A 26,935-nucleotide genomic window follows, 5' to 3' on the forward strand; every position below is an offset into this window, starting at 1 on the left:
ATCTCTTCTTTCCTTTTAAGATCTTCATCTTTTCTTACTTTATAATCTGGTTTCTTTGCTTCGTGTTTGTTTTTTTACTTATTTTAGTGTCATGTAATCGGCAGTAAGACGAGCTATGCAGGGATGACCAGTGAAGACCTGTGGCCTCCTCACAAGGAAATGTTCCAGTTATCTAAAACCACCCCAACGCTCCATGCATACAGCCACAGCCCTTGCCGATGCTCGTGGATTCCGTGGCTCAGGAATGTACACAGGGCACAGCAGGTGTGGCATGGCCCTGCTTACGTATATCTGGGGCCTCAACTTGGGAAGAACTGAAAGGCTAAAGATGAGAACCACCCAGAGGCCTTTTCGCTCAACGTGTCCAGAACCTGGGCTGGGACAGTCCACTGCCGTTCCTACATGTGGCTTGGGCATCCTTACAGTATGGCAGTGTCAAAACTCACACTTCTTAGACTGGGGCTCTGAGCCTCAAGAATCTTGTTCTAGAAGCCGTAGGCCTTTGATGACCAAGTCTTGGAAGTCACATGGTCTAACTTTTCCATGGTGTGTTGGTCAAAGCAATCACAAACCTACCCTGGTTCAAGGCATGGAGGCAAAGAGTTTGTGGCCACGTTTATAAACCACCATATTAAAAAACAAAACTCATCTATTTGGAGGCGCTTCTACATGCAAGACCAGTGTTTGGAAAATGCAGAGTTTATCTGGTCGACAAGTTAACATTCATTTCTCATAATCAATTGTCCAGCACTGTGTTAAGCACAGCAGTCATCAACAAGTACAAAGTACATCCCTGTCATCAAGACACCTATGCTCTCACTTGGTACTACAAATTCATAGATGTAACAGAGCTGTGAGGGTTGGTGCAGTCGGAGACAAAGGCACCATGGCAGGACTTTGCCATGTGTGTGAGTCTGGAGCGTAAGTTCTGGGAGGGAAGTAGAGAATAATGAGCAGAGGAGCTGGAGACGGCCAAGGCTGAGGGGACACACTACAATGTGGTCAGTGGCAAGGTGGGTTAGAAAGAGGTCGACCACGGGGCATCTGGGTGGCTCAGTCAGTTAAGCATCCGACTCTTGATTTTGGTTCAGGTCATGATCTCAGTGTCATTGAGCTCTGCACTCAGCAGAGAGTCTGCCTGAAGATTCTCTCCCCCTCTCCCTACTCCCCACCAAATAAATAAATAAATCTGAAAGAAGAAAGAAAGAAAGAAAGAAAGAAAGAAAGAAAGAAAGAAAGAAGGAAGGAAAGGAGGGAGGGAAGGAGGGAAGGAGGGAAGGAAGGAGGGAAGGAGGGAGGAAGAGGTCGACTACGAAGAAGGAGGATAGTCTACCAGCTAGGCTCCATTCAGGAAAGAGTTACTGTGGAATCCCCAACTGGCAAGTCATGTCCAGAATGACTAAATGTCAGGGCTTCACAGGATCGAAAGGAAAGATGGGAGGTCAGGGTCAGTGACTGGGAGCCTATCGACATACCATCCATAGAATTATTTAATGTCTTTAAGTCAGCTAACGTCTTTTAAGCTAAGTACACTTACGTAAAAAGGAGAAGTTCCGTGTTAGTACTGTTCATGGAAGACAAGGCTAGGGGTGTGTGTATCTCTGGGTCTCTCTGTCTTCCCATAGGGGAGACTCAGTGGGACACAGTTGTTTAACACTCTCCACAATGAACTGAGATTTCCCCTCACTACAGCAGCAGCAGAATCACACGAGAACTGAAGAAATCACTCACGAAGGGACCCAAACCTACACCATAGCATGTCTGTACCTCCAAAACTCTCTCCCACCTGCCAGCTCTCTAAGAAATCTCAAACCAACAAAGGAGCGCAAGGCCAAGCAGTTGGACCAGATTATGTCTGAGCATACACGGCACGCTTCTCTGTGCCCTAGCGGAAATATAATAACCTAATTATTATAAACCCCACTGCCTTTCATACGACCTTCCTCCTCTTCCCTCCTTAGCTCTGCCATATTTGTAGCACTGTCTACTCTGGGGCAGGTATCTGCCCGCTGCATTGATACAAACACCGTAAATTCTTCATCATCCATGTCAATAAAGAAAAAGAATAAGAGGCAAATCCATTTGCATTTGTCTTGGGACCAACCTCTGGTTGGAATTTATAAATAGGAAAGGCTGAGAAATAAAGCAAGGAAAAATCCTACCAGCACTTACTTTTTTTGAGCTGTTGAATGCAGAAAATAGCTAAGAAAAGACATCAAAGAGATTTACTTTCTTGATTCCTATTTGTTCAATCCACAATTAAGATGTATTAACTTTGGGGTTTTGAGTGTCTGACTCTTGATCTCCGTTCAGGTCTTGAACTCAGGGTCTTGAGTTCAAGCCCTGCATTGGGCTCCATGCCGGGGTGGGCGTGGAACCTACTTAGAAAATAATACTGATAATAAAAACTTAACAAAAATATGTATTAACTTGAAAGATCTCCTATAAAGCGAGGGGCAGGATAGAAATCTGGGAACAGTCTAAGATGCTAATGTGTAGTTGACTTGTTAGCCTCGTCTACACCCATGAGTTTAGCTGCCCCCTCCACCCGAGTCGGTCTCCAGCCCAGACGTCCCCCTGTATCTCCGACATCAATCGAACTCTCTGACAGACATCTCCATCTTCACAAGAACGTCAAATGTAACATATACAAAACATAATGTCAGCGTTCCCTCCTAACTCTTGCTGGCTGCTGGGTTTATAGAGTTGGTGGCCGCTGTCTAGGAAGCTACCCAAGAGAGCCGACACTGAGTGAGCCAGGACTCGTCTCCTGACGACAGCCCCCATGTACTTGACATCCAAGCACGCACTTCCAGGAATTCATGGAAGCCCTGTTTTTAGCAGAGACCTGGTTACGCAGAATCGCAACAGACGAGAACTACATAATCAGAGACTATTCGCAGTGCAGTTACCAAGACTGCTGATTTTCAAATAATTCAAGTGTCACAGAACACACAACACCGGGAAGTATAAGGTAACCCTTCTTTCACTTCTTAATTACGTAAGTCTCAGGGAAATATAAATGAACCACGGCAGTCACACGTAAGTGTGTTTGTGGGTGTGTGCACGTGCGTGTGCACACGCTATCTTCTGGCTTCTGCAAACACACTGAAGGGGGAGAAGTAGGTACAGAAGAAGCAGGATAAAGGGCTGGGTGGTAGGAACCACTCCCGCTCCTACTCCACCTTATTCAGAAGAGGCTCCCAGGTCTGAGTAGAGGTGGAAAGTACAGGCACGTGCTTCCGTTCACCCAGCCTCAGGAGGGGGAGCCTCGCAGAGAGTGGTTCAGGAGCAGCCCCGTGGAACCCTCCTGCCAATGAGACACGTTGGGACGTCTAACAGGGAAAGAGCTTTCGAGAAATGTTTCACTGCTCTTGAAAAGGGACATGTGGACAAGGGCTCCCTTCTGGCTTCTGAATATAGGAGGACGGGATGCCTGGACTATTGTTGATGGCATTTTACAGCCTAAGACCGAAGCCTGAAGCTGGAGGTGGAGAGCTGAAAAGGTGACAGAGGCTGGGGACCCTAACCAGATTACTGAGTGGCTCAATGTGTCCATATGAGGCAAACTGTTTCCGACTGCTTATGGATGATAATAAATCACTAAGACATCCTGTCTTACGTAAGGCTGACTCCACCATAAGCAACCACATAACACACACGACAGACGACACAAGCGTTTTCTCGCTTGTGTTGTTTCTAAACGTATTACCTGCTTGCCACTCCTTCTCCCATAAAAGAGAACTAAAGGTGCTAATTTCATGTAGCCCTTTCAGATACTGGGTAAAGAGAAGTTAAATACGCCGATGTGGGGAGGAGAGGAAGATCCAACCTATTTAAAGAAAAAGTGCATGCTTAGCTGCCTCTCGAAAACATACTGTCGCGACACCCCCAGCCCTTGAGTTCTCTCAAGAGCAGCTAGCTGGCGTGTCTCCAGTGTATTTATTTGGGGGGCTTCTCTTGGTTAAAAGATGGGCAAACATGGGTGTTCACGAGCCTCACTCAAGAGCCTATTAACTCCAACATGCATGAGAAGCAGAGCTCCGGGCTCTGCGATCCGCGGGGCGCCCTCGGGCTCACTGCTCTAGAACAGAGCAACAAAGTGCTTCGGCTCACTTTCGAACGAGGCAAACGGGGTCTTGAATCGCTGGGCAATCACCGCATGGTGCGCCCTTGCCCTCACCGCTGCCGTCCACAAACGCACGGCCTCATAGTGGCATCTAAAGATAAATTCTCAGCTCCTCCCCCAAGCAAGGTTGCCGCTTCAGTTTACATCTTAGCACCTATGTTCACTGTTTTCCACTTCAGAGATCTTTATCTCCGAAAAGCCCATTCGGATACTTGGGGCAAAGGTGCTTCCCTCTGCAAGGTGAAACACGATTTTCCTTTTGCTTTAATTCTTCATATGGACTTTTTAAAAAAACTAGTTTTCCTAATTCTGATTTTAAAAAATTCTTATAAATCGTAACTGCTGAAATACAGAGTAGTACATAGGACCTAAAATTTCGAAGACATTTAATATGAAAGTAAACAGATGTTTTGAAGCTATTTGCCCTTAAAAAAAAAAAAAAACCCTATTGAGTGAGTTAAGACTTTTTATTCTGGCCTGAGAAGGACAGAATGATGGGGAAATGGGTTTACTTGTAATGAGGTTTCATTAGAGGAGGACGCATTTCTAAGGGAGGCTACGAAGGGCACATTTTCTTCATACATTTAGGGTTTTACTGCATTCCACAGACATCACGGAAGATTCTGGAGCATCATGTCTGGGGATCTTGTGGTTCCATACGATGCACCAGAGAAAGGGGGACCCCGGACCCACCATCTGAGCTGCGAACTGCACGCCGCATCATCAAGCTCCAGATGAAGGGCAGGTGGGTGCAGGTGTCATCACATCGACACCAACCAGTCTGCTGAGAAATCGTTACCTTTCTCACCAGCAGCTCTGAGCAGAGTGACGCCACAATCAAAGCAGCACAAACCCAAGTGTAGGAGTCGAAAATGAAAAGAGGCTTTAATAAAAAACAGTGAGCGGAACACAAATCTGCAGCCTGTGCTGGAGACAATACGAAAGCTCCCATTTTCTTCTCAAGAGCTGATGAGAAAGGCTGTTAGCGTTTCTGGAGCTCGTCGGAATGCCCTGCTAAACGACTAATAGGGCCAAGCGCTTACACAGAGCATCTTAACTCTAGGAAGACTCTCTGGGGGTCCGGTGCTTCCCTTTGGCAAGGTAATGACCCTGTCCACCACACTGTATGGGGACCTTAAGTCTGCATGAGGTGCTCTCTGCTCTTCTCTGGAAAACCCAGGACGTGAGGACAATGTGACTTTGTGATCTCTCACTTTCCTGAGCCCTCCGCATCATCACCCACAAAGATTCAACCCCAAGGAGGCAGACAAACTTGCCCACAGAGCATGAGGGGCTTCGGGGGTACATTCCCAGGAAGGACTAGGGCCGAAGAGAGAGGACCAGTGAGCTTCCCGGGAAGGAACTCATCCCCAAAGAGGGAATAAGAAATCAGGATATGCTGCAGGCCCTGGAGGAAAAGGGGCAAACGTGAGAAAGACACATTCCTGGCCCCTCAGCTCCGGCTTAAGGCTCTTCCCTTGTCAAGTAGTAGAGTCCTGGGGGGGGGGGGGGGGGCACCAAGTTGATTTTCCACAGAAAATCTCAAAGGTTCTGGAAGCAGAAGGCAGTACTCCTTTGAAACCAGGGGTGAGCATGGAGCACGATGTGGGGAGGAAGAGATTCTGCCCAATTTAACAGAGTGGCTTTCGTGCTCTGCACAGTCCAGCATCAAGGAGGGAGGTCCCTTTGTTATGGCAATGCCGGCAGCCTCAGAGCCAGCACCAGCCTCAGCTTCTGGAAGGTTCTCTGACGGCAGCAAAGCAGCAGCACGGGAGCAAAGGTGACCTCAGTGGGGGCCCCCATCCTCAGGAGCTCAGAAGCGATGGGCATGATGCCAGGGGTGGAGGCGACCCCGGCAGTTCTGGGGGCAGCGGGAAGCAGTACCCTCGGCAAGGGCACCATTTTGTAGACCTCAGAGTCCACCTCTGGCGTTCACTGTGACCCCCGCTGAAGAGGAGCCATGTGTAGCACAGCTGGTGTCTAGAAATTCTTTTGACCCCCATCACAACATGTCTTAAAACTCAAAATTTTGTTCCTGGTGAAGAAAAGCTGTAAGAAGAGCAGGCCTTTGACATTTAAGGGATTTAATGTGTTCAGTCTAAACTTGTTACAAGTGACTCTAAAATTTCATTTAATCTAGTAACTTGGACACTTCTGAGGCACAAATCAGAGTTGGGTAATTGTGTGGAAGTCACGGGGGCTAGCGGGCCACCCAGCCCCCCACCTTCCACGGTGGCTTTGCTGGGACCCTCCACTCTTCTCTGGAAGGTTCCGCACCAGGAAGCCCCTCTGTGCTCGAGTGAGTGTCCCCCTGCCTCAGAGAACGAGATGCTGACTCATCCATGCGGATGTCTAGACCACACGGATAACCACCCTGAGGCAGAGAAATAAACGCTAACGCAATGAAACCTCTGCCCACCTAGCATCCCACTCAGGACAGCCGGTCTCGGAATTACACAGATATTAAGTCTCCTCCTGCAAATAAGTCCTTTGCTAAAGCAATACAGTTCACGACGTAATTAGAAGCCCACCGCTCATGCCGAAGAGGAAGTGTCTTTCTGGATTATTAGCACAACCACCCACCAGTTTCTTCCTAAAGCCAATTTATCTTCTCGTGGTTTAGTGTGGAAACAGACAAGCAAGAGTCCGAATAGATGCGAGGCGAGGTACTGGCCTATTTTGGTGGGAATTACACGTAATGCCCAGATATGAGGAGTCATGAAAGCTATAAAACTTTCCTTTTTGGTGACTTTATCAATAAAGAATTTTTTAAATCCATATTTTATTGCTGATCAGCAATTTTATCCAAATAGTTTGTCACCAATAGCAGGCCTGCAAGCAAAAGACATATATGGGGGGAAAAAAAGAAATATATGTCCATTGTCCCAACCTTTTCTTCTGCGAGCAAGTGAAAACACGGAACCGTGTTAGAAGGGTACAGAGCTGTATCAGAAACCCAGAGACTTTAAAATCTGTCACACTAGCAAGCTTTCCACCGTGCTCTGTGCATTCCAGAAGCACATCGTCCTTTCTGCCATTTAAAGATAGGAAAGCGGTAAGAGACTGAAGTGACTATTTTCTCCGTCCAGAGTAGCTCATGTGGACCTGCAAGCCTTGGTGCCTGAATACCCTCTACAGTCATATTTTACCCAGCACACAAGCTTCCTTCCAGGAGCTCCATACCAACCCTGCGACAGTTACGGCTGATCCTTGAACAACGCAGGTGTTAGGGGCACCGACCCCTGCGCAGTCGAAAATCCATGCACAATTTTCACCTCCCCCAAAACAGAACTACCCCTAGCGTACTGCTGGCCAGGAGCCTACTGACGACATCAACGGTTGAGTAACATAGTTCGTATGTATGTGTGTCATAGACACTGAATTCTTCAAAAAAGAGAAACTTGGGAAAAGATAAGCTATTTAGAAAATCATCAGGAGGAGAAAATACATTTCTGTATTGTATTTATTGGAAAAAACCCACATAGAAGTAAGCCCACAAACCTCAAATCCATGTTGTTCAAGGGTCAATTTGAACAACAATATTCTAAACCCAATATAAAAATCAAGTAAAGTGATGTGTGCAAGTAGAAGAAAGTTATTCGAATGGGAAAGGCAACTGTATGAAGTCAAGGAGGGCAAGGACCTGTCTCTTCTAAAGGCCTCCCTGGATGCTGCCCACGGCTGATGTTCCTCAGTATGGCCTTGGGTATCTGCTTTTCCTTCTTCTTCCTGTGCACTCAGAGCGTATATGGGCTCCCCATTCGTCTCTGTTTTTGTTTAAAAAAAAGAGTGACAGTGAGACACTCTTTTCACAAGCCCCTTATAGCAAAACCCTGAAAATTCTCTCATCTTTACTCCATTTTTTTGGTAGTTCCTACAGTAAGCAAAGCTATAACCATCCTACAATTAATTTCATTTTTCTGGTTTGCAGGGATTTCATTAGGAATAAGCACCCAGTATGCTACCTTTGCGGTCTAACTAGGAAGTCAGAAGGACAGGAGGTTGGTGCTACTGGGGGGCTTCCTGGAGACAGCAGGGGTGCAGGCGGGGTAGGCTGCGGACCAAGCAGCCAGAAGTCAGGGATGGGAGACTCCCAAGACAAAGCTGTGTTCTTCCCACTGCACGTGTGCGTGCCCTGGAACATTCTATCCCCAAGCCCTTTGATGCCTGTCCTACCAAGTCCTTCTGTTTTTACCCATCTTCTCTCGGTTCTACTCGGGGATGTTTTCTTGGGATAAGTGAGCTGGGGCTGAAAAATTTCCAACTGAGTTTTCCCAGGGGATCTGAAATCTCAGAGGCCAGTCTTGGCTCTGAAAAGAGAAAAGCATGACGTGTGACAACGGAAGACTTCCCTTTTCCACACACGGGCCAGAGACTCTTAACATGAAAAAAGGGGCTGAAAATAATGCCAAATGGGGAACCAAGGAACAAGGAACGTGAAAGGAGTCATTCACACCCAGAACCAGATTCTCCAAAAACAGACCACCAACCCTGGAGAAAAGGAAAGTACGAGAGTTACCGCAGGCACGAGGAGGTGCCCGCGTGAGTGCTCACACACTCTCTCTGGGTAAGACACACGATCACGGTACCATGCAGCATGCCCTGCCACTGCTTAGTAGCCTTCTTTCCATCACCTGAACGAGAGCTAATGGGCTGCCGTTACCATTAAAGCATGTCAGGAGTTTCATAAAAGTCCAAATGAAGAAGTTCCCCTTTATCAAAATACATGTACTGAACCTTCACTGGATATGGGAAACTACTAACTATTTCTCTTATTGGACCCTCTGAGCGTGGAAATGACACATCTTTTTGACTGCACGTATGAAAAAAGGCCTTGAAGACTCTATTAGGAAGAGGTAAAAATACAAACAAATAAAACCAGACGAGCCGGGAGCCCTCCGTACCACCCCAGAGTGAGGAAGTGCTCCACACATCCGAGGATGAGGGCATTTCCCAGGGATACAGGAGAAGCCTGAAGGAGCGCCCAGCTCCCCACGTGGAAATAATTTAAGGAACAAAATAAATAACATAGAATGGGATTAAGCCAACAGTGTAAAATAAATATCCCAGAGTTCTGCGGATACAAATAAGTGATTGAACAATAAATCGGGGAGGGGGGCGGGGGGGGAGGCAAAGGGTTACATGTTTCTAACTGAAAAATGCCATATAATAAATTTGGCTACTCCCCGGTCCAGGAGTTGTTGAGTGTGGGGATTTCAGACTTAATGCTCAACTTACAAATTAATGTGTGGAAAAGGAAAAACAATAACTTCACAGTGAATAAACCTGGTCAACTCTCCTTGAGCCAAGGGACCAGGATAAAGAGTAAGCAATGTGGACGACATGTGAGTCTTCGTGTGATGAAAACTTCACCTCTGTGATACTCTTTCCCCAAACCCATAACCCGTCTAATCATGAAGAACAGGCAGACACACCCAAAGTAAGGAACATTCTACAAAACACCTGATCAGTCCTCTTTAAATCTGTCAAGGTCCCGGTTCTGATCCAGGCCGGTGACCTAGGTGCTCTGGGAACGCACCTCCCCCTCAGACATACCAAATCTATAGCTACACGTGGAACCGTTCCCTTGGAAGGAAATCCAGAAATGAGCTGAGCACCCACCACACATCGGGCAAAAGAGAAAACACTCCCACCGAAATGGTGGGAGAGGCGGAGACACACCCCCATGAAACCGCCCAGCAGCGCAGCCCTGCACAAGGAGGACGGGACGCACAACTCCCAGCTTCCCCCTGAGGAGCAAGTCTGGACCCCAACACCCAATAACCGCATCTGAGGGACAGGCCCCCCAACACCTCGCTCGGAAGGCCAGTGAGGCTGCGTCCCTGAGTCCCACAAGGCTACGGCAAACAAAGATCAGTTCTCTTTTCTTCTTTTAAAAATTATCTATCTATTTATTTATCTGACAGAGAGAGAGTGTGGAAGCAGGGGGAGCGGGACAGGCAGAGGGCTGAGCAGGGAGCCCTGACACGGGGCTCCACCCCAGGACCCTGGGATCATGACCTGAGCCGAAGGCAGACGCTTAATGGCTGAGCCACCCAGGCGCCCCCAAAGAAAGAGTTCTTAACCGGCCCATGAGGACCTACCATGGCCATTCTCCCCCCAACCCCTGAGTTTTAGAGCATAGGAAGCAGATAGAAATACCTATTTTCCAGTCTTTCCCAAAAGAGACCAATTTGCATATCTGAAAAGTACAGCCTGAGGGGCAGGTACCTAATTTAACATACATCCTGTCTGCACACGCGGGAGGCTGGTGGGCACCACCTTCCTATTCTTCCTGTCCTGCTCCAGGTGGCCGCTGTCTCCCCCAGGGGAGCTTGTGCACTCACGCTGGGCTCCCGATGTCTGTGGCCGCTGCCCAGAGGACGCACCTCTTGAACTGCTGGCTCTGGTAGCCAGCAGGGTTTGCATTCACAGGTTTAAGAGCACCGTAGCAAACAGCTCCTAACCAGCTATCCCCCCAAAACTCAACCCAGAAACAGCAGACAGAAATGCGCATCTCCGGGTCCCCCTGAAAGATGTGTCTGCATACTTTAAAAGCCGGTGCACAATTCCATCCAACGTCAGCAGAAGACACATTCTTCTGAGGTGCCCACAGGACATTCTTTGGACAAACCACGTGTTAGGCCACCGAAAACAGTCTTACTACATTTAAGGAAACCAAAATCCGAAAGCGCCTTCTCCAACCTCATTGGTATGAAATTAGAAACCAATTACAAAAAGAAAACTGGAAAATTCGCAAATATATGGAGTCAAAACAGCATGCTGCTGAACAAACAATGGGTCAAAGAAAGAAATAAGAGAAATAAAATATAGACAAATGAAAAGGGAAATGCAGTATAATGAAGCTTACGGGAGGCAGCAAAAACAGTTCTGGGCAGGAAGTCCAAAGACATAAACACTTACATTAGGAAACGAAAAAGAGTTCCAATAAAGAAACCTAACTTTACACCTCAAGGAACCAGAAAAAGAAGAATAAACTAAACCCAAAGTTAGTATAGGGAAGGAAATAACAAAGATCAGGGCAGAAATAAATGAAAGAAACTCAGACAACAGAAATGATCAATAAAACAAAGAGCTGCTTTTTTCAAACGATAAGAAAATACATAAACCTTTAGTCACACCTTGATAGACATGAAGAAGAGGGAGAGGACTCAAATAAATAAAATTAGAAATGAAACAGAAGACTTACAAGTGATACCATGTATATACAAAGGATCATAAGAGCCCACTATGAACAATTCTACACGTCTCACCCAATATCCAGAAGGAGAGTGTTCCTACGAAATCTTTCATAAATCTAAATGGCATAAAGAAGCAATTGCCGTTAATGTCTATGAAAAAAATCTTTGAGTATTTCCAGACCCAAAAATTGACCTCTCTTGCACTTTTCTGATACCATCTTGCTAATGGTGCACAAAATAAATCAAGATAAATCACAGATGCTCACAGACACATTCAAAGCTACCAGCTTAATGGGAGAGCCTGAGTGCAGTTCCTGGGGAAGGAGCTTGGTGGCGCCACTTTCACAGCTTGGGGTGCACGCGGCCTCTAAGAATGCTTCTCAATGCAAAATACATGTTGAAGGCGTTCACTTCTTGTGAACAGGAGCAAAACTCCTGTTGGAATTCCTTCCAGTTAGCGAAAACAAGCACCAACGTAGGCCATTTGTCAAAGTGAAGGGAGTAACAAGAACTTTTCAACAGCAGTGATACCTGTACCAACAACTGGACAACCTACTAGAAATGGATAATCCTAGAAACATACAACCTACCAAGAAGGACTTGTGAAAAAACAGAAAAGCTGAACAGATTGATTACTAGTAAGGAGACTGAATCAGTAATGAAAAACCTCCTGACAAATAGGAGTCCAGGACCCAATGGCTTCACTGGTGAATTCTACCAAACATTTAAAGAAGAATCAATATTGATCTTTCCCAAACTCTTCCAAAAAACAGAAGAGGAGAAGACATTTCAAAACTCAATATATGAGGCCAGCATTGCCCTAATACCATAATCAGACAAGGACACTACAAGAAAAGAAATTTACATACTAATATCTAAGATGAACACAGATGCAAAAATCCTCAACAAATCGTTAGCAAACTGAATTCAGCAACAGAACACACTGGGTGTAGGAAGAACGAGTCTCAACATAATAAAAGCTATAAATGACAAGAGCACAGCTAACATCATACTCAATGGTGAAAGCTGAAAGTTCTCCCTCCAAGGTCAGGAAGAAAGAAGATAACGATGCCCACTCTCACCACTTTTATTCAACACAGTACTGGAAGCCCTAACAAAAGCAGTTAGGGTAGAAAAATAAATAATAGGAATTCAAATCAAAAAGGAAGAAATAAAGCAATCTCTCTTTGCAGATGACATGATATTATACAGAGAAACCTCAAAGACTCCACCAAAAAACTGCTAGAACTAATCAGCAAATTTAGTAAATCAGCAGGATACAAAGTCAATATACAAAAATCAGTTCCATTTCTATACACTAACAACAAGCTACCAGAAAGAGAACTTAAGAAAAAAATCCCACTGGCAACTGCATGAAAAAGAACAAAATGCCCAGGAAAAAACCAAGGAAATGAAACATTTGTATACTGAACACTACAAGACGTTGATGAAAGAAATTGCAGAAGACACAAATAAATGGAAAAACATTCCAGGCTCATGGATTGGAAGAATAATATTGTTATAATGCCCATATTGCCCAAAGCAATCTGTAGATTTGATACAATCATTATCAAAAGTCCAATGGCATTTTTCATAGAAATAGAAAAATAGAAAAATTTCACAGAAATAGAAAAAAATTATCCTAAAATTTGTATGAAACCACAGAAGACCCTGAATAGCCAAAGCAAACTTAAGAAAGAAGAAAAATGTTGGAGGCATCATGCTTACCAATCTCAAACTAAATCACAAAGATTCAGTAATCAAAACAATATTCTATTGGCATAAAAACAGACACCGAGATTGGTGGAAGAAAAGAGAGAACCTAAAAATTAAACCCATACAAAAATGGTCAACTAATTTGCAACAAAGGAGTCAAGAATACACAGTGAGGAAAGGAGACTCCTTACAATAAACAGTGTTGGGAGAACTGGAGAGCCACAGGCGAAAGCATTAGACTGAATCTCGATCTCACACCATACAAACAAAATCAACTCAACATGGGTAAAGGTTTGAATTTAAGACCTGAAACCAAGTTCTTAGGAGAATACACAGAGGATAAGCCTTTGACATCAGCCTTGGCAATGCTTCTTGGATTTGACGCCCAAGACAAATGCAACAAAAACAATAATAAACAAGTAGACAACATCAAAATAAAAAGCCTCTGCACAGCAAAGGAAACCATCAACAATGAAAAGGCAACCTACCATAGGGGAGAAAATGTCTGCAAATCACATATCTGATAAGGAGTTAATATCCAAAATATATAAAGAACTCATACAACTCAACAGCAAAAATATTTAAAAATAAAAAAAAAATCCAACTAAAGGGCCAACAGATACATGAAAAGTTGCTCAACATCACTAATCATCAGGGAAATGTAAATCAAAACCACAACTGAGATACCACCTCACACCTGTGAGAACAGCTATCGTCAAAAAGACAAGAGACAACATGTGTCAGCAAGGATGTAGAGAAAACAAAACGTCGTGCACTGGTGGCAGGAGTGTAACCAATGCAGCCACTGTGGAAAACAGTATGGAGCTTCTTCAAAAAATTAAAAATAGAACTACCCTATGACCCCGCAATCCCACTTCTGGGTATATATCCAAAGGAAACGAATACAGGATGTCAGAGAGCTATCTGCCTTCCCCTGTTCACTGCACCATTATTCACAGGAGCCAAGATGTCAAAACGACCTAAGTTTCTATCAATGGATGAACAGGTAAAGAAGAAGTGATGAGAAAAAAGAAAATCCCGCCATTTGTAACCACATGGATGGACCCAGAAGGCATTATGCTAAATGAAAAAGCCAGACAGAGAATGACGAATACTTTCTATGTGAAATCTTAAAAAAAAAAAAAAAATCTAACTCATGGTGACAGGGAGCAGAAAAGTGGTCACCTGACAGGGTTGGGGGTAGGGGGCAAACAGGGAGAGGCTGGTAAAAGGGTACAAACTTTCATCAATAAGAAGAATAAGGTCTGGGGGCGCCTGGGTGGCACAGCGGTTAAGCGTCTGCCTTCGGCTCAGGGCGTGATCCCGGCCTTCTGGGATCGAGCCCCACATCAGGCTCCTCCGCTATGAGCCTGCTTCTTCCTCTCCCACTCCCCTGCTTGTGTTCCCTCTCTCGCTGGCTGTCTCTTTCTCTGTCGAATAAATAAATAAAATCTTTAAAAAAAAAAAAAAGAAGAAGGTCTGAGGATCTAATGTATAACATGGTGACTATAGCTGATAATAACACTGTTACAAAATTAAAATTTGCCAAGACAGAACTTAAATGTTCTCACACCCACAGAGAAAGATAAATATGTGAGGCACTGGATGTTTTCATTAACCTGATGGTAGAAATCCTTTCAGGATGTATGTATATCAAATTATCATAATGTTCACTTTAAATATCTTACAATTTTATTAGTCAATTATACTTCAGTAAAGCTAAAAAAAAAAAAAACTGTCAAGGTCATGAAAAATGAGGAAAGCCTGAGATACTGTCACAGACCGGCGGCTGACGAAGGACACGTAACAACTAAATGCACTGTGTTATCTTGGATTGGATCCTGGGACACAAACAGGACGATTTAAAAACGTGCAATTCTACTGAAGTCTGGAGTCTGGAATTTAACAGTAAGGGAAACCTGAAATTGGGTGACACATGTACAGGAAAGGCCTTCACTATCTTTGTGACTTTCACAAATCCACAGTTATTCCAAAATAAAAGTTTATTTAAAAAAAAGACGTATTAGAAATCGTATAGGACAGGCTTTAAGCAACGTGTGCACGTGTCGTGGATTAAAGCAGGAAGATCTCAGAAAATGAAAACAGTCTGGAAACAGACAAGTCAGGAAGTTATAGTGGAGATTCTTAATGATCGAGACTGGCAGGTGCTTAAAGGGACTTTGGCAGTTTTGACACACTCCCTGCTGCCGAGGGTCCTGCAGTCTCTGATCAAGCACCCTCAGCCAGAGCAGAGTGAAGGCTAAATAATGAACCAGCAGATCTAGGGAAGGCAACAAGTCAGACCAATTACTTGGGGAAAATTCAAACGTTAATACTCCTCTTGACTCATTAAAACTGAGATACACAGAAACGAAAATCGAACCAGAATTCACTGTAAACAACAACACTGGAAGAAGTCAATAAAGGGACCGGGAAAGCGCCATCTTCCAGTCTTAAAAAAAGCCAGCGGAGCTCAACCTGTGGCTGGAGCAGAGAAAGCCTTGTCTATGAGCTTCTCCGTCTGACATGTAGTCAGCAGTTTCCACTGACTTCTCGTTGCATTTTATGTCTGTTGCATTTATCTGGCAAGTAGCACATGCCTTCACTTACCTGTGTAGATCCTGCCTCCCTAAGCATATATTCATTCATTCATTCATTCATTCTACTTTTTCAATAGTCAATAAATACTGGATGTCCATTAAGCACCATGTTGGGTATTAAGGGTGCACTGTCATGAATAAGACACTGATATTGTCCTCAAACTTTCCACTGAGGGCAAAAAATAGATAATCAGTAATTTAAAAAAACAAAAACAAAAACCACAGTGTGTTCAGTGCTATAAACCAGCCATCTACCCACAATGCCTGCACCCAGGAGGGGCACCTAGCAAGGACTTAGGTTTAGAGGCGACCACATTGAAGTTGAGTTCTTTTTAAGATTTATTTACTTATTTGAGAGAGGGGCAGGGAGGGGCAGAGGGAGAGAATCTTCAAGCAGACTCCCTGCTGAGTGCAGAGACCCACGCAGGGCTCGATCCCAGGACCCATGAGATCACAACTTGAGTCAACACCAAGAGTTGGACGCTTAACCAACTGAGCCACCCAGGTGCTCCTAAACTGAGTTCTGAAGGACTAAACCATAAGCAATCTGAGGCCAAAGGCCCAATCATGTGCATTTGAACCTTCCAAGCCGGGGGCTCAGTTCCTTGCAGAGAGCAGGACTGGAATGTCTGTGAATTATGATCATAATAATATTGATAATACGGATCAAGATAGTAACAACGAACTGGGGCCAAGACACAATGATGAACAGGGCAGAATTCCAACTCTCAAGGAGTTTTTGGGATTTTCCTTGCTCATGCTTGTACCCACGGTGCCAACCACAATGACAGGGACATCCCTGGCATTCAGTAAAGGTTTGCTGAATGGAAGCACTTGTTTGAGCTCCTCATTCAACCAAGCATCACGTCCCATGAACTCTTATTTCACAACATTGCTTGCATCTCTCCCTCCACAATTTTTCTACTTCTACCACAGTCTTTTGTTACTTCCCACCTCTCCCGCTAAGAGAGACTAATGCTGGTTTCCCCAATTCCAGGCTCTCATTCCTCAACACGGCAGATTTTCTGAAACATGGACTTGCTGAATTCAAACATCTTCCCTTTGCTTGCAGAATGAAGCCCAACCTCTTCAGGACCCAGGAAGCCAGTCCTAGGGAGGTGACAAGCATGAGTCAGCCATGTGAACACAGCAGTGACAGAGGGCATCACGGCCCAAGGTCTACAGACCAGAGAGAACAGAAGAGGAGAAGCACAGTCTGAGGACGAACAGCCAGAAATAAGCAGGAAGCAAGGGGAAGGGCACTATATATATATTTTACTTTTTTAAAAAAATAAACTATCATGGAAATAACGATATACAGAAGGGTGTACAAATCTTCAGTGTATAGTTCAATAAATGTTACTCTGCAACCATATCCTAAAAAAAGAGACAGAACACTATTGGCCCCCCAGGAGCCTCCCTATTACCTGCCAAGGTAAATCACTAATTCTGACTTCTATATTCATCACTTAGCTTTGCCTATCTTTTCACATAAGCAGAAACAGTCTCTGTGCCCTCCACTTACCACTGTGTCTGAAGGAGTCGTCACATTATTGCATATACAGGTATACAGTCCTACCAGAGGTTATGAGAATTACAGCTGTTCCTCATTGTAATCAACACCTGTTATTGTCAATCATTTTAATTTCAGCCATTCTTATGGTTGTATAATGATGTATGATTTTAACTGTTTACTTCCTTGAAGACTGATGATCTCAAGCACCTTATCATACATCTGATGACTTGGCTATATTCTTGTGAAGTTCTTATTTAAATGTCTTACTCACTTTTGGAGGGCTGTCTATTGCTATTGATTTGTAGATGCTTTTTATATATTCTGGATACAAACTCTTCGTCACAGAGTGTGTGTTAGAAATATATCCTGTTTTGTGATTTGCCTTTTCATTCTCTTACTGGAATCTTTTACTGTCAAAATTACTTAATTTTACTGTAGTCCGGTTTATTAATAACATAGATTGGGACTACTGAAATTGCTTAAGAATTTTTTTCCCTAGTTCAAGTTGATGAAGATTTTTTTTATTATATTATTTTCTAGAAGCCTCCTTGTTTCAGTTTCTAATTTAGATCTATTACCTACACTAAACTGATTTTGGTATACGGCATAAAAGAGACATCAAGATCCATTTTTAATTCTGATGTACAATTGACCCAGGACCATTTTTTAAAAGACCAACTTTTTCCCACTGCCCTTCTGTGACTGCCACTTCTGTCATAAATCAAGTACCTGTCAATAATAAAGTACATACACAGGTCTGGTTCTGCATTCTCTAGTCGGTCCATTGATCTACTTGTTATCCCTGCACCAATACCACACTGCTTTAATTAATCTATAGTAAGTTTTGATATGTGGAAGCAGTGTTCTCACTTTGCTCTTCTTCCTCAAGATTATGTGGGCTATTCTTGGCCATTTGTATTTCCATATAATTTTTAGAATCCTTTTCAACACATATACACACACACAAATTTGTTGGGATTTAATTGGAATTGTATCTGTGCTCTGGCTCAATCTGGGGAGAATTAAAAAGAGGTCTTGGGGCGCCTGGGTGGCACAGCGGTTAAGCGTCTGCCTTTGGCTCAGGGCGTGATCCCGGCGTTCTGGGATCGAGCCCCACATCAGGCTTCCCCGCTGGGAGCCTGCTTCTTCCTCTCCCACTCCCCCCGTTTGTGTTCCCTCTCTTGCTGGCTGTCTCTGTCTCTGTCAAATAAATAAATAAAATCTTTAAAAAAATAAATAAATAAATGAATAAATAAATAAATAAATAAAAAGAGGTCTTACCTATTTCCTTAAGTATCTGATATTTGTATGCTAATGCAAATGGTAAAGATTTTTAGTTTTATGTTGGAATAATATTTTTTTTATTTGATTCTGCATATGGACCTTGTATGCAGTGGCTGTGATAAAGTCCAGGGACATTATTAATTCATTAGGTATATCAGTGGCTTATTTGGATTTTAAAATGTATATACTCATGTCATCTGCTAATAATGATTTTATTACTTTCTTTTCAATCCTTATTTCTTTTTCTTGCTTTCTTGCATTGACTATGACCTCCCATACGATGCTGAATAGAAGTCATGATAGTGGACATCTGTAACCCACTCACAATCTGTGCAAATAATTTTTCAATATTTCACCATTAACTGTGATTCTTAAAAAAAAAAAGCCTATATCAGAGTAATAAAGTTTCCTTTTATTTCCACTTTCTTGAGAATTTTATCAAGCTTGGGTATAGATTTTTATCAAATGTTTTTTCTTCATCTGTTGAGATAATCACTTGGGTTTACTCTATCATTCTGTTAATGTGATAAATTACATCAGCTGATTTCCAAATTTTAGAGCAACTTTGCATTACTGAAATAGATTGAAGTGTGTTATAATACATCATCATTATATATGACATTACTTATTTTTAACTGTATTTTATCCCTGTCTGAACAAGTCCTTCAAAGGCAGTGTTCTTGTGCTACTTTGCATTTTCCTGCATTATCTGTAACACTGTCATCATATTATAACTGTATTTATAAAACCCTAAACATCTTAAGATATAAGATGTTTATATCTTATATATATATATCTTATATATAAGTATATAAGATATACTCTAGTCTTTGTATATTTCCACCATTTGGAACACAGTATATGTCATGTAAATGCTTCTTACATGAAAGTCCTCATAATCTCCTAACAAAGTGTCCTTCACATAAAAGGCACCTGCAAGCGACGCCTTGGTATCTCAGTCGATTAAGCCTCTGATTCTTGGTTTTGGCTCAGGTCATGATCTCAGGGTTGTGAGATCGAGCCCCAAGTTGGGCTCCGCTCTGCGCCCGGAGTCTGCTTAAGATTCTCTCTCTCCCTCTTCCTCTACCCCTCCCCAGCATGCTCTCAAATAAATAAATACAGTATTTTAAAAAAAGGCACCCGTAGTAAATATCTGTTGCCAAGTCCCATCTTCTCAAGGTAGCTCCTTCTGGTTTGCTGGAGCGGACCGAAGAGCTTACAAGCAGGAGCACGGTCCCAGCTCAAGTCAGAGTACAGTACAAGGCTCACGGCTCTAGGGAATAAAGAACCATGTGTATCACCCAGTGGCCATGACATCCAGCCCCACGATACCAGGTCAGGCAGTCCAACCTGGGCCTACTCCATATGTTAGCACTGAGATCTTCCGATGTGATTAATTCCACCTAGGGAAGGGGCCATGTTCTTCACTGCTTTTCCCCATAAGCTCCACTTAAGGGCTTAATCTATGAATTTAGAAACTGGGCTCATGTTTTTCTATTTGTGAGAAAAATAAAAATGTATTTCTTTGTTTTTGTTTTCGTTTTTTAAAAAAAGGTCTGTCTCTTAACAATCGCATTTTGGCATTTCAACTATTCCTGAACATTCATGTTGCATTCTAAATTCTTGCAACACAATCTATGTGGGTGTGAATCTTAGACAATTCAGTAACTCTACATGTCCCCAGTACATGCACTCGTAGCAACATTCCTGGGCGGGTGTCTCAGCGAAGAGCCTACTCTGTCTGAGTTTGCCCTCTACCAGTCAATTCAGTATGAAAACATGACAAAATCTCCATCACATTCTTGATCAGAAGTCTGCAAAGAGAGGTAAAAACTTCTAGAGAAACTGGCCAGAAATTGGTATATGGCTATTATACGGAAGAAGGACGGAAAGAGAAATCTTAAGTCCAATCATCTTGAGCTTCTCAAATTAAATATACTTCATATGATATGTCAGAGACGACGATTACCTCAAAATAAGTCAATAAGCCACACCCAGCAGAGTTCAAAGAATCAAAGGTTCTTCAAAATAAACTGAAATGTCAACCCACGGTGAGAGAAGTCCATTAGTGGAATTAATATTTGCTACCTGGATAATGGACACAACAGGAGGTCCATTAGAACACACTCCAGAGACATCTAAATGTCTATTCCTTGACCGATGACAGAATTCTGCCCCAGGCCTGGTTTTGTTCGATCTAAAATCACAGGACATAATCCTGGTAAATGTTCTTATACATTTGCCAGACTAAAATTATCCTTTCACACATAAATTGAACAATAATACAAAAAGACAGAAAAGAATATTTTCTGCTTGTTTGTTCATTTGATTTTTAATGGAACACTTTAAAAATTCATTCCCTCAGGTTGAACTGTCTGTGGTGCTTTACCGATCTGCTCTGTGGGGTGTACAGCTTTTACAGATTTGTTCTGTGGGGCACAAATGGCGTTACATAATATAAGCCTAGACCACTGTGACCAAGTCTGCTCCAATCTATTTATTATTTGCTCATCGTGTGAATAATTTAGTCCAGGAGGCAAGTGCGCTCTTGGCGTTTACTATTCACTAGTAACAAAAACTTCATTTAAGCAGATGCGTACTCACACTTAGAGGAGACAGCTTTTTAAGGGACGCACTCAATTAAACCAAGCAAGATACTAAGGTTCACTGCAAGCGTGGACATTAAGGATTCTACCTTCACTCTTTACAAATTCTCTCCTCTGCTTTCTCTTTCCATTTTAAATAGGCTCTCTGAACCATCATGCAGGTAAATGAAACATCGCTCCACTTAATTCCACCAGCACAGAGCTGGGAAGGAAAGCAGGGGTTGGGGACGGGGGCAAGGAGCCAGTCCTGGCTAGCAGAGCCCGCCAAGAGTGTGAACAAGAAGCGCCACGCTCAGAATGGCCAGGCAGGGCACAATCAGGGTCCCAGAGAACAGACTGGAAGCCAGGCAGAGGCAGCGTGTCAGGCCTGGGGTACTGAGCTGGCCCTGCTGGCCAAAGGACCCACATACTCCGGGTCCAGGCCTATAATGCAGGCAGGCTGTTCTCAAATGTAACATCTGGAAGCTCTCCGGCGGGAGCGTAAGGGCTCAGCCAGACGGCCAGCTAACACGGAAGGAACGACCACAGCTACAGGTACTGGGCGTTGAGCACGTAATAAGGCCACCCACGGTGCCGAGTGCTTTATGGGTTGTGGTCACCCTGAGAAGCTGGTCACGGATGTCCTCTTTCCCTTTCTTCTGGGTCTTGGTCAGCTCCCCCTGCCTCCCCTCCTCGGAAGCAAGCCGTGGCCTTGAAAGCGTCTTTGGCCAATAACCAGGAGTCAAATGGATGTTTCCCTTCCGGGTGGAAACACAGAGAGATTTTACATGATTTACCATCTTCCCTCTAGCTGCCTTGACAACAGGCATTGGGACGGAGATCCCAGCAGGCCAGGCAACTCACAGGAGGAAAATGCCCTGCTGCTGCTGACTGCGTGTTCGTGTGTATACAGACGTCGTGCGCTGGGACCAACCCCCGCAGGCTGGCATTTGCCGTGGCGTCTCTAGGAGGTGATCACATCCTGAAGCTGGAATCCTCATGAGCAGGACACTGGCCTTATTAAACAGTCTCCAGAGAGCTCCCTCCCCCTTGCTACCCTGAGGGGAAGAGCAAAAAGATCGCCACCGAGGAAACAGGCAGCGCCCCTCACTAGCCCCCCGGCCTCCTGGCGCTTTGACCTTGGACTTCCTCATCCAGAACTGCGAGGAAGCCACGTTCGGGGTTTATGAGCCACTCAACCTACAGTCTTCCGTTCCCGCGGTCTGAGCGGACTGAGAGCCTGCCAGCCCGCACAGGTGAGACCTGTAAGGTCAAACACTCTCTTGCAGTGTTGAGCCCCCAGTGTTACGGGACTGTCACTGCAACAAACCCAAGGATTGTCTCCCTGGATCATCCCAGCAAGCCTGTGACTCCTTTAAGGAGGAATGGGAAGGTACATCCTGGTGACTCTGAGTCCTTTGCCTAAGATCACTAAGATCACAGGACGACTAGAGATGGTCTGTCTCACCAGAGCCCCGCTCTTAACCGTACTTTGACAAGAGCTAATTGAGTAAGCAGGAGGGAAAATAAGGCATCCCTAGCTCCGTAAGTGGCATCAGGAAACTTCTACACACACGGCTGGCATAAAACCAGGCGACGGAGCCGAGTAGCCTCTGCGGCTCTCCTCCTTTGTACCAAAAAAAAAAAAAAAAAAGTGCCAACAGGGCATAATGTCACCGTGAGCCCAGGGGAACACTGATGCTACCACGTCCGGTGGGATGACAGTCAAATCACATTACATGGTTCCTCTTAAAGTGACCCAGCCCCAGGGAGGGCTGACCAAACAGGGGGAGGGTCAGGGGTTGACGGAACGGCCCCCTGTTCCTCTTGCTTTGCTAGACCATAATCCTTCACTTTTACGTTACACCTTAAGCAACAGAGGGTCCTACAGAACATAAGACTCAGATCGTTTACCAAACCTTCCAAACCAAGACCTCCGTTGTTTACCTTCCGAAGCCATGGGCAGGATGAGGCAGAAAAAGGAGGAAAAGAGTCTAAGAAGCAAGATCACGATCTGTAGCTAATAAGACGGTCTACGCATGGCCAGCAATTTCACTTTTTCCTGAAATTTCCAAGTGGAGTTCAAAGTGCCGGATTCATGGTGCACACCTCTGTAGCTTCTCGTCACGACTGAAGGACGCGAGAATTCCCTCACACGCACTTATTTCTAGCGGGCATTCATCTTAAGTACTGACCAACAAATGACAGGAAACAGATTCAAAGATGGGCTGTAAGCATTCCTATCCCTGACCAATTCAGGTCCCTTTTCACTCGTGCGGCCTGGGGATCAGTCCTGCAGCCTTGAAGCCCGAAAGGAGAGATAAATGACCCTCACTTTGAGCTAAGCGGGTGGAAGTATACCCCCTCGCTGTCACTTTACGTCGTGTTATTGACTTTCACACTGGGCAACGCCTCTGAAGTCCCGGCAGAGTCCACACACGGCCACATTTCTTTCCAGGGAATTCCGTCACTGCGATGACTGACTATGTGTGTCATCTGAAGCCATAACTTATTTAGGTCCTTAATACTAGATTGGCTTTTTAAAAACCAGCAAAAGAACGCAGGCTGTTTTCATGCATATGATCGCCACCATAATCATTCATTCACTTTCTTAACCTCATAAAAAATGATGGTCATCCATTTGGTCAGACGGACCAAAGGGATTATTTTAACTACCCTATACAGCCTTTATCACCTTTGAATTTCATGACGTCACTCATCCCAGTCTCTGGTGCCACATATGTTCAGCATGCTGTCTGTTATAAAGTCGACATTACATTCTCATGCCTTGCATGGCAGAAGTACACTAGGTTACATGTGTTATGGGTTTTTAAATTTCAAATATCTAAACGGAAATTCACACCAAACTACCTGAAACTAGTGTACCCCAACATCTGATCTCTATTATAAATACCCCGAGCTTGAATTCAAATAAAATTTATATTTTTATGCTCATTTAGTTTTTTCATTGTACTTTCATAAATACTATTTTTTTCATTTAAAACGTAGATGTTTCACAGGATCAAGAGAATATCACCAAAAAAATTTCACTGGAAGCAAAGCCCCCTTTCTAACTGAAAGCAGATAGAGAGAAAACCATCAGAAACAGAATACCCATGAAATGTGTTTGAGAGAGCAAACAAAAATGCTGTGTTGATTTAAATAACAAATAAGGTGCCTTTTTTTTAATGCAATGCTCTCTTTTGGAGTATCTGAGTGAAGAAGAAAGCACAGGTCCTCACGTGCTTTTAAACAAGCAGCCTTTCCTTTCCTGGGTCTATAACGCCCGAGAGAGGCTGAGCATCCTTCCTCACCCGGAAGGTGGGGCTGCCATGGCCCACCCTGGTATGCCTTGAGACTCAGTGGAACCGTAAAAGTGAGGACCCAATGACATAATGAGCTGTGCAGTGTCAGACTCAGGGAGATCTAGGGAAGGGTGCACTACTGGTTTGCACTAAGAGAAGAAAGGAACAGAGCTGCTAAAAGCACAAGATGTAAAGGAACACACATGCAGAGAAACGGAAACAGAGATCGTTTTATCACTGCTCTAAGACTAGACCATCCCCCTGGGACTAACACCATATACCAACCTCAAGCGCCCAATTCCATGGATGTGCTCTTCATCCCCCAGTGAACTAATAACCACCAGTCCCTATGCTAATTCCAGAGCTTGCATTTTTAGGAGGATTCTGCTGCCTTTCAAACAACTTGTCATCCTAGAAATCAGTTACTTGCATGGTCTTAAGGATCTGAGACATCCTTTTGATACTAGGAAATGGTTCTCGACACCCAAGACAGCCTGTTCCCATCTCGAAACCTTTAAACGTGAGCTTTCAAGGGACTTCATCAGGCCCTCAGAGAAAAAGGCACAGAGCTTCCCTTCGGATTGTGGGAGAAATACTCCTTTGCAAGCTTCCTCCTGGGAAGCTTGTTGCTGCAAAACCCAGGGGAGGAAGAGAAGCTCTTGGCGGGGTGGGGGGCAGATGGGAGTGAGGTCGGTGTGCGGCGGTAAGAGATGTGGGAGTTTCCGAAGTTCTCCTTATCTTTCTGTCATAATTGGAGATGTGACCCAAATACAAGGAAACCTCCACATTCCATTAACAGACTCAATTTGGATCATGCAGCTCCGCGGGAAGAAACAGCATCCTCTCCCCAGCTAGTTGTGCGGCACTCTTGAGATAATTCTCTTACTTTCATTTTAACATCTGGTTTAAGGACATGCTGACGGGTCAGGATGGAAACTGTGGCTCCACTAAACGTGTCTTTGGAGGGACTTCTCCCTTCCAGAATGGCGAGCCCCGGGGGCTCATTGCCAGGGCCTGCAACGCCTCCGGCGAAGCGCGCGCTCTGGGGAGCCGAGGTCCCGGCTCGCCAGCTCCCCCCGCCGAGGGGCCGTTCCTGGGGGGCAGGGCGGTCCGCTCGCTCTTTCGCCTTTCTCCTCGCGAGGCACAGCCCTCCCTAGTTGGGCTCAAGTAGGGGATGGCCAGCTGCTGATCCCAGAGGGCAGGCTGCAGAAAACTCTCCGGCTCGTGCGCGGACCCAGGCCGGGTCGGCGGCGGCGGCACCGTCGCGGACTCGCTAATGGGTAGTTTCTGGAGGAAGTGACACAGCCCCGAAGACCGTCTAGACCCTCTAGAGCCCACCACCGCGCGACGCCGCGTTCCTCGGAGCCCCGCTGTGGCAGTTCCCCTTCTCGCTCCCCCCCCGGAAGGCGCCCCAAGAACGCGGTGCAAAGGAACCCTGAGAGAAGCCCGTGGGGGAGGTCGAAGTGCGCGGGGGGCCAGGCGGTGCCGGGAAAGGCACCTCCCCTCCCCTCTCCTCCCCGCAGCCCGGTCCTTCCCCGCCAGAAAGTGCAGGAACGGAGGCCCCGGGTCGGAGGGAGGACGCGGCCGCCCTCGTCCCTGAGTCGGGCCACCTGCCGGGTCCCCGCGCCCGACCCCGCCGCCCCGCGCGCGCGCTCCGGCCACCTCCGGACCAGGTGCCGGGCCGAGGCCCCGGGGAGCGCGCCGCTCTTACGTGCTCCAGCTTGTCTTTCCTCCGGAGCCAGACGCTGGCGCTGTAGTCCTGCTGCTTGACGCTGCTGTAGAAGTTCGCGCCCACTCGGGTCAGGCTTGGCGAGGGCTCCTTGGGGCGGCTTTTGAGCCTCATCTGCTCGAAGCCCTCGTGGGGGGAGGCCGAGAGCCACTCGTGCTGCCGGATCTCCATCCTGACATGACCAGGCGGCGGCCGGCGCGCAGCGGGCTGGAGGGCGCGCGGGAGGCCGGGCCGGGGCTGGAGGAGGAGCGAGCGGGCGCGGGGGGCGCGGGGAGCCGAGCGCGCGGCCGGGCGGGAGGAGCGCGGCGGGCGGAGGGAGGGCGAGGTCGCGGGTGGGGGAGGTGGGAGAAAGGGGCGGGGGCGAGAGGGACGCAGGGAGGGAGGGAGGGGAGCCGGCTCCGGGGAGGCCCGAGGGCCGGGGGCGCGGCGCGCTGGCCGCGACGCCCCCGCCGGCTGCGGTCGGAGCGGGCGCCCCGCACGCCGGCTCCTTGCGGCAGCGGCTGGGACTGGGCCGGCCCGGGGTGGCGGCGGCGGCGGCGGCGGCGGCGGCGGCGGCGGCGGCGGCGGGTGGGGTGCGGGTGGGAGGGGCCGCGGCCCGCAGCCAGCCCGGGCCCGCAGGTTGGTGCAGTGAGGAGCCGCGCCGCCCGCCGCGGGCCGAGGGCTGCGAGCCCGCCGCCGCCCCTCCCGCCACGCCGAGCCGGCCCCTCCCCGCGGGGCTGCACCTCTCCGGCTCGCGTCTGTACTGGAAAGCGAGCAGCCGCTGGAGGGGGAGCGCGGTCTCCGCGCCTCCTCCCTCCCGCTGGCCCGGCGCGAGGCTGGATCCCCGGGGAGGCTCTCGACACCACCTCTGCCCTTCCCCCACTCGCCCC

General features: G+C 46.2%; 1 protein-coding gene across 4 annotated transcripts in view; it reads right to left on the reverse strand.

Annotated features, from left to right (window-relative positions):
• The window catches only part of PLD5 (phospholipase D family member 5), a 385,783-nt gene extending 359,481 nt beyond the window's left edge, over nt 1-26,302 (reverse strand). The window contains exon 1 of one of the 4 annotated variants that reach the window (XM_026487593.4): nt 26,049-26,302. In XM_026487593.4, coding sequence (XP_026343378.1) covers nt 26,049-26,237 — 189 coding nt within the window. In that variant the 5' untranslated portion in view covers nt 26,238-26,302. The remainder of the gene's footprint in view (nt 1-26,048) is intronic. The other 3 variants (XM_057315031.1, XM_026487592.4, XM_057315032.1) reach the window with 3 other exon arrangements.
• Nucleotides 26,303-26,935: the final 633 nt, after the last annotated feature.

The sequence above is a fragment of the Ursus arctos genome, unplaced genomic scaffold, assembly GCF_023065955.2.
Source record: "Ursus arctos isolate Adak ecotype North America unplaced genomic scaffold, UrsArc2.0 scaffold_2, whole genome shotgun sequence".
Classification (NCBI taxonomy): Eukaryota; Metazoa; Chordata; class Mammalia; order Carnivora; family Ursidae; genus Ursus; species Ursus arctos.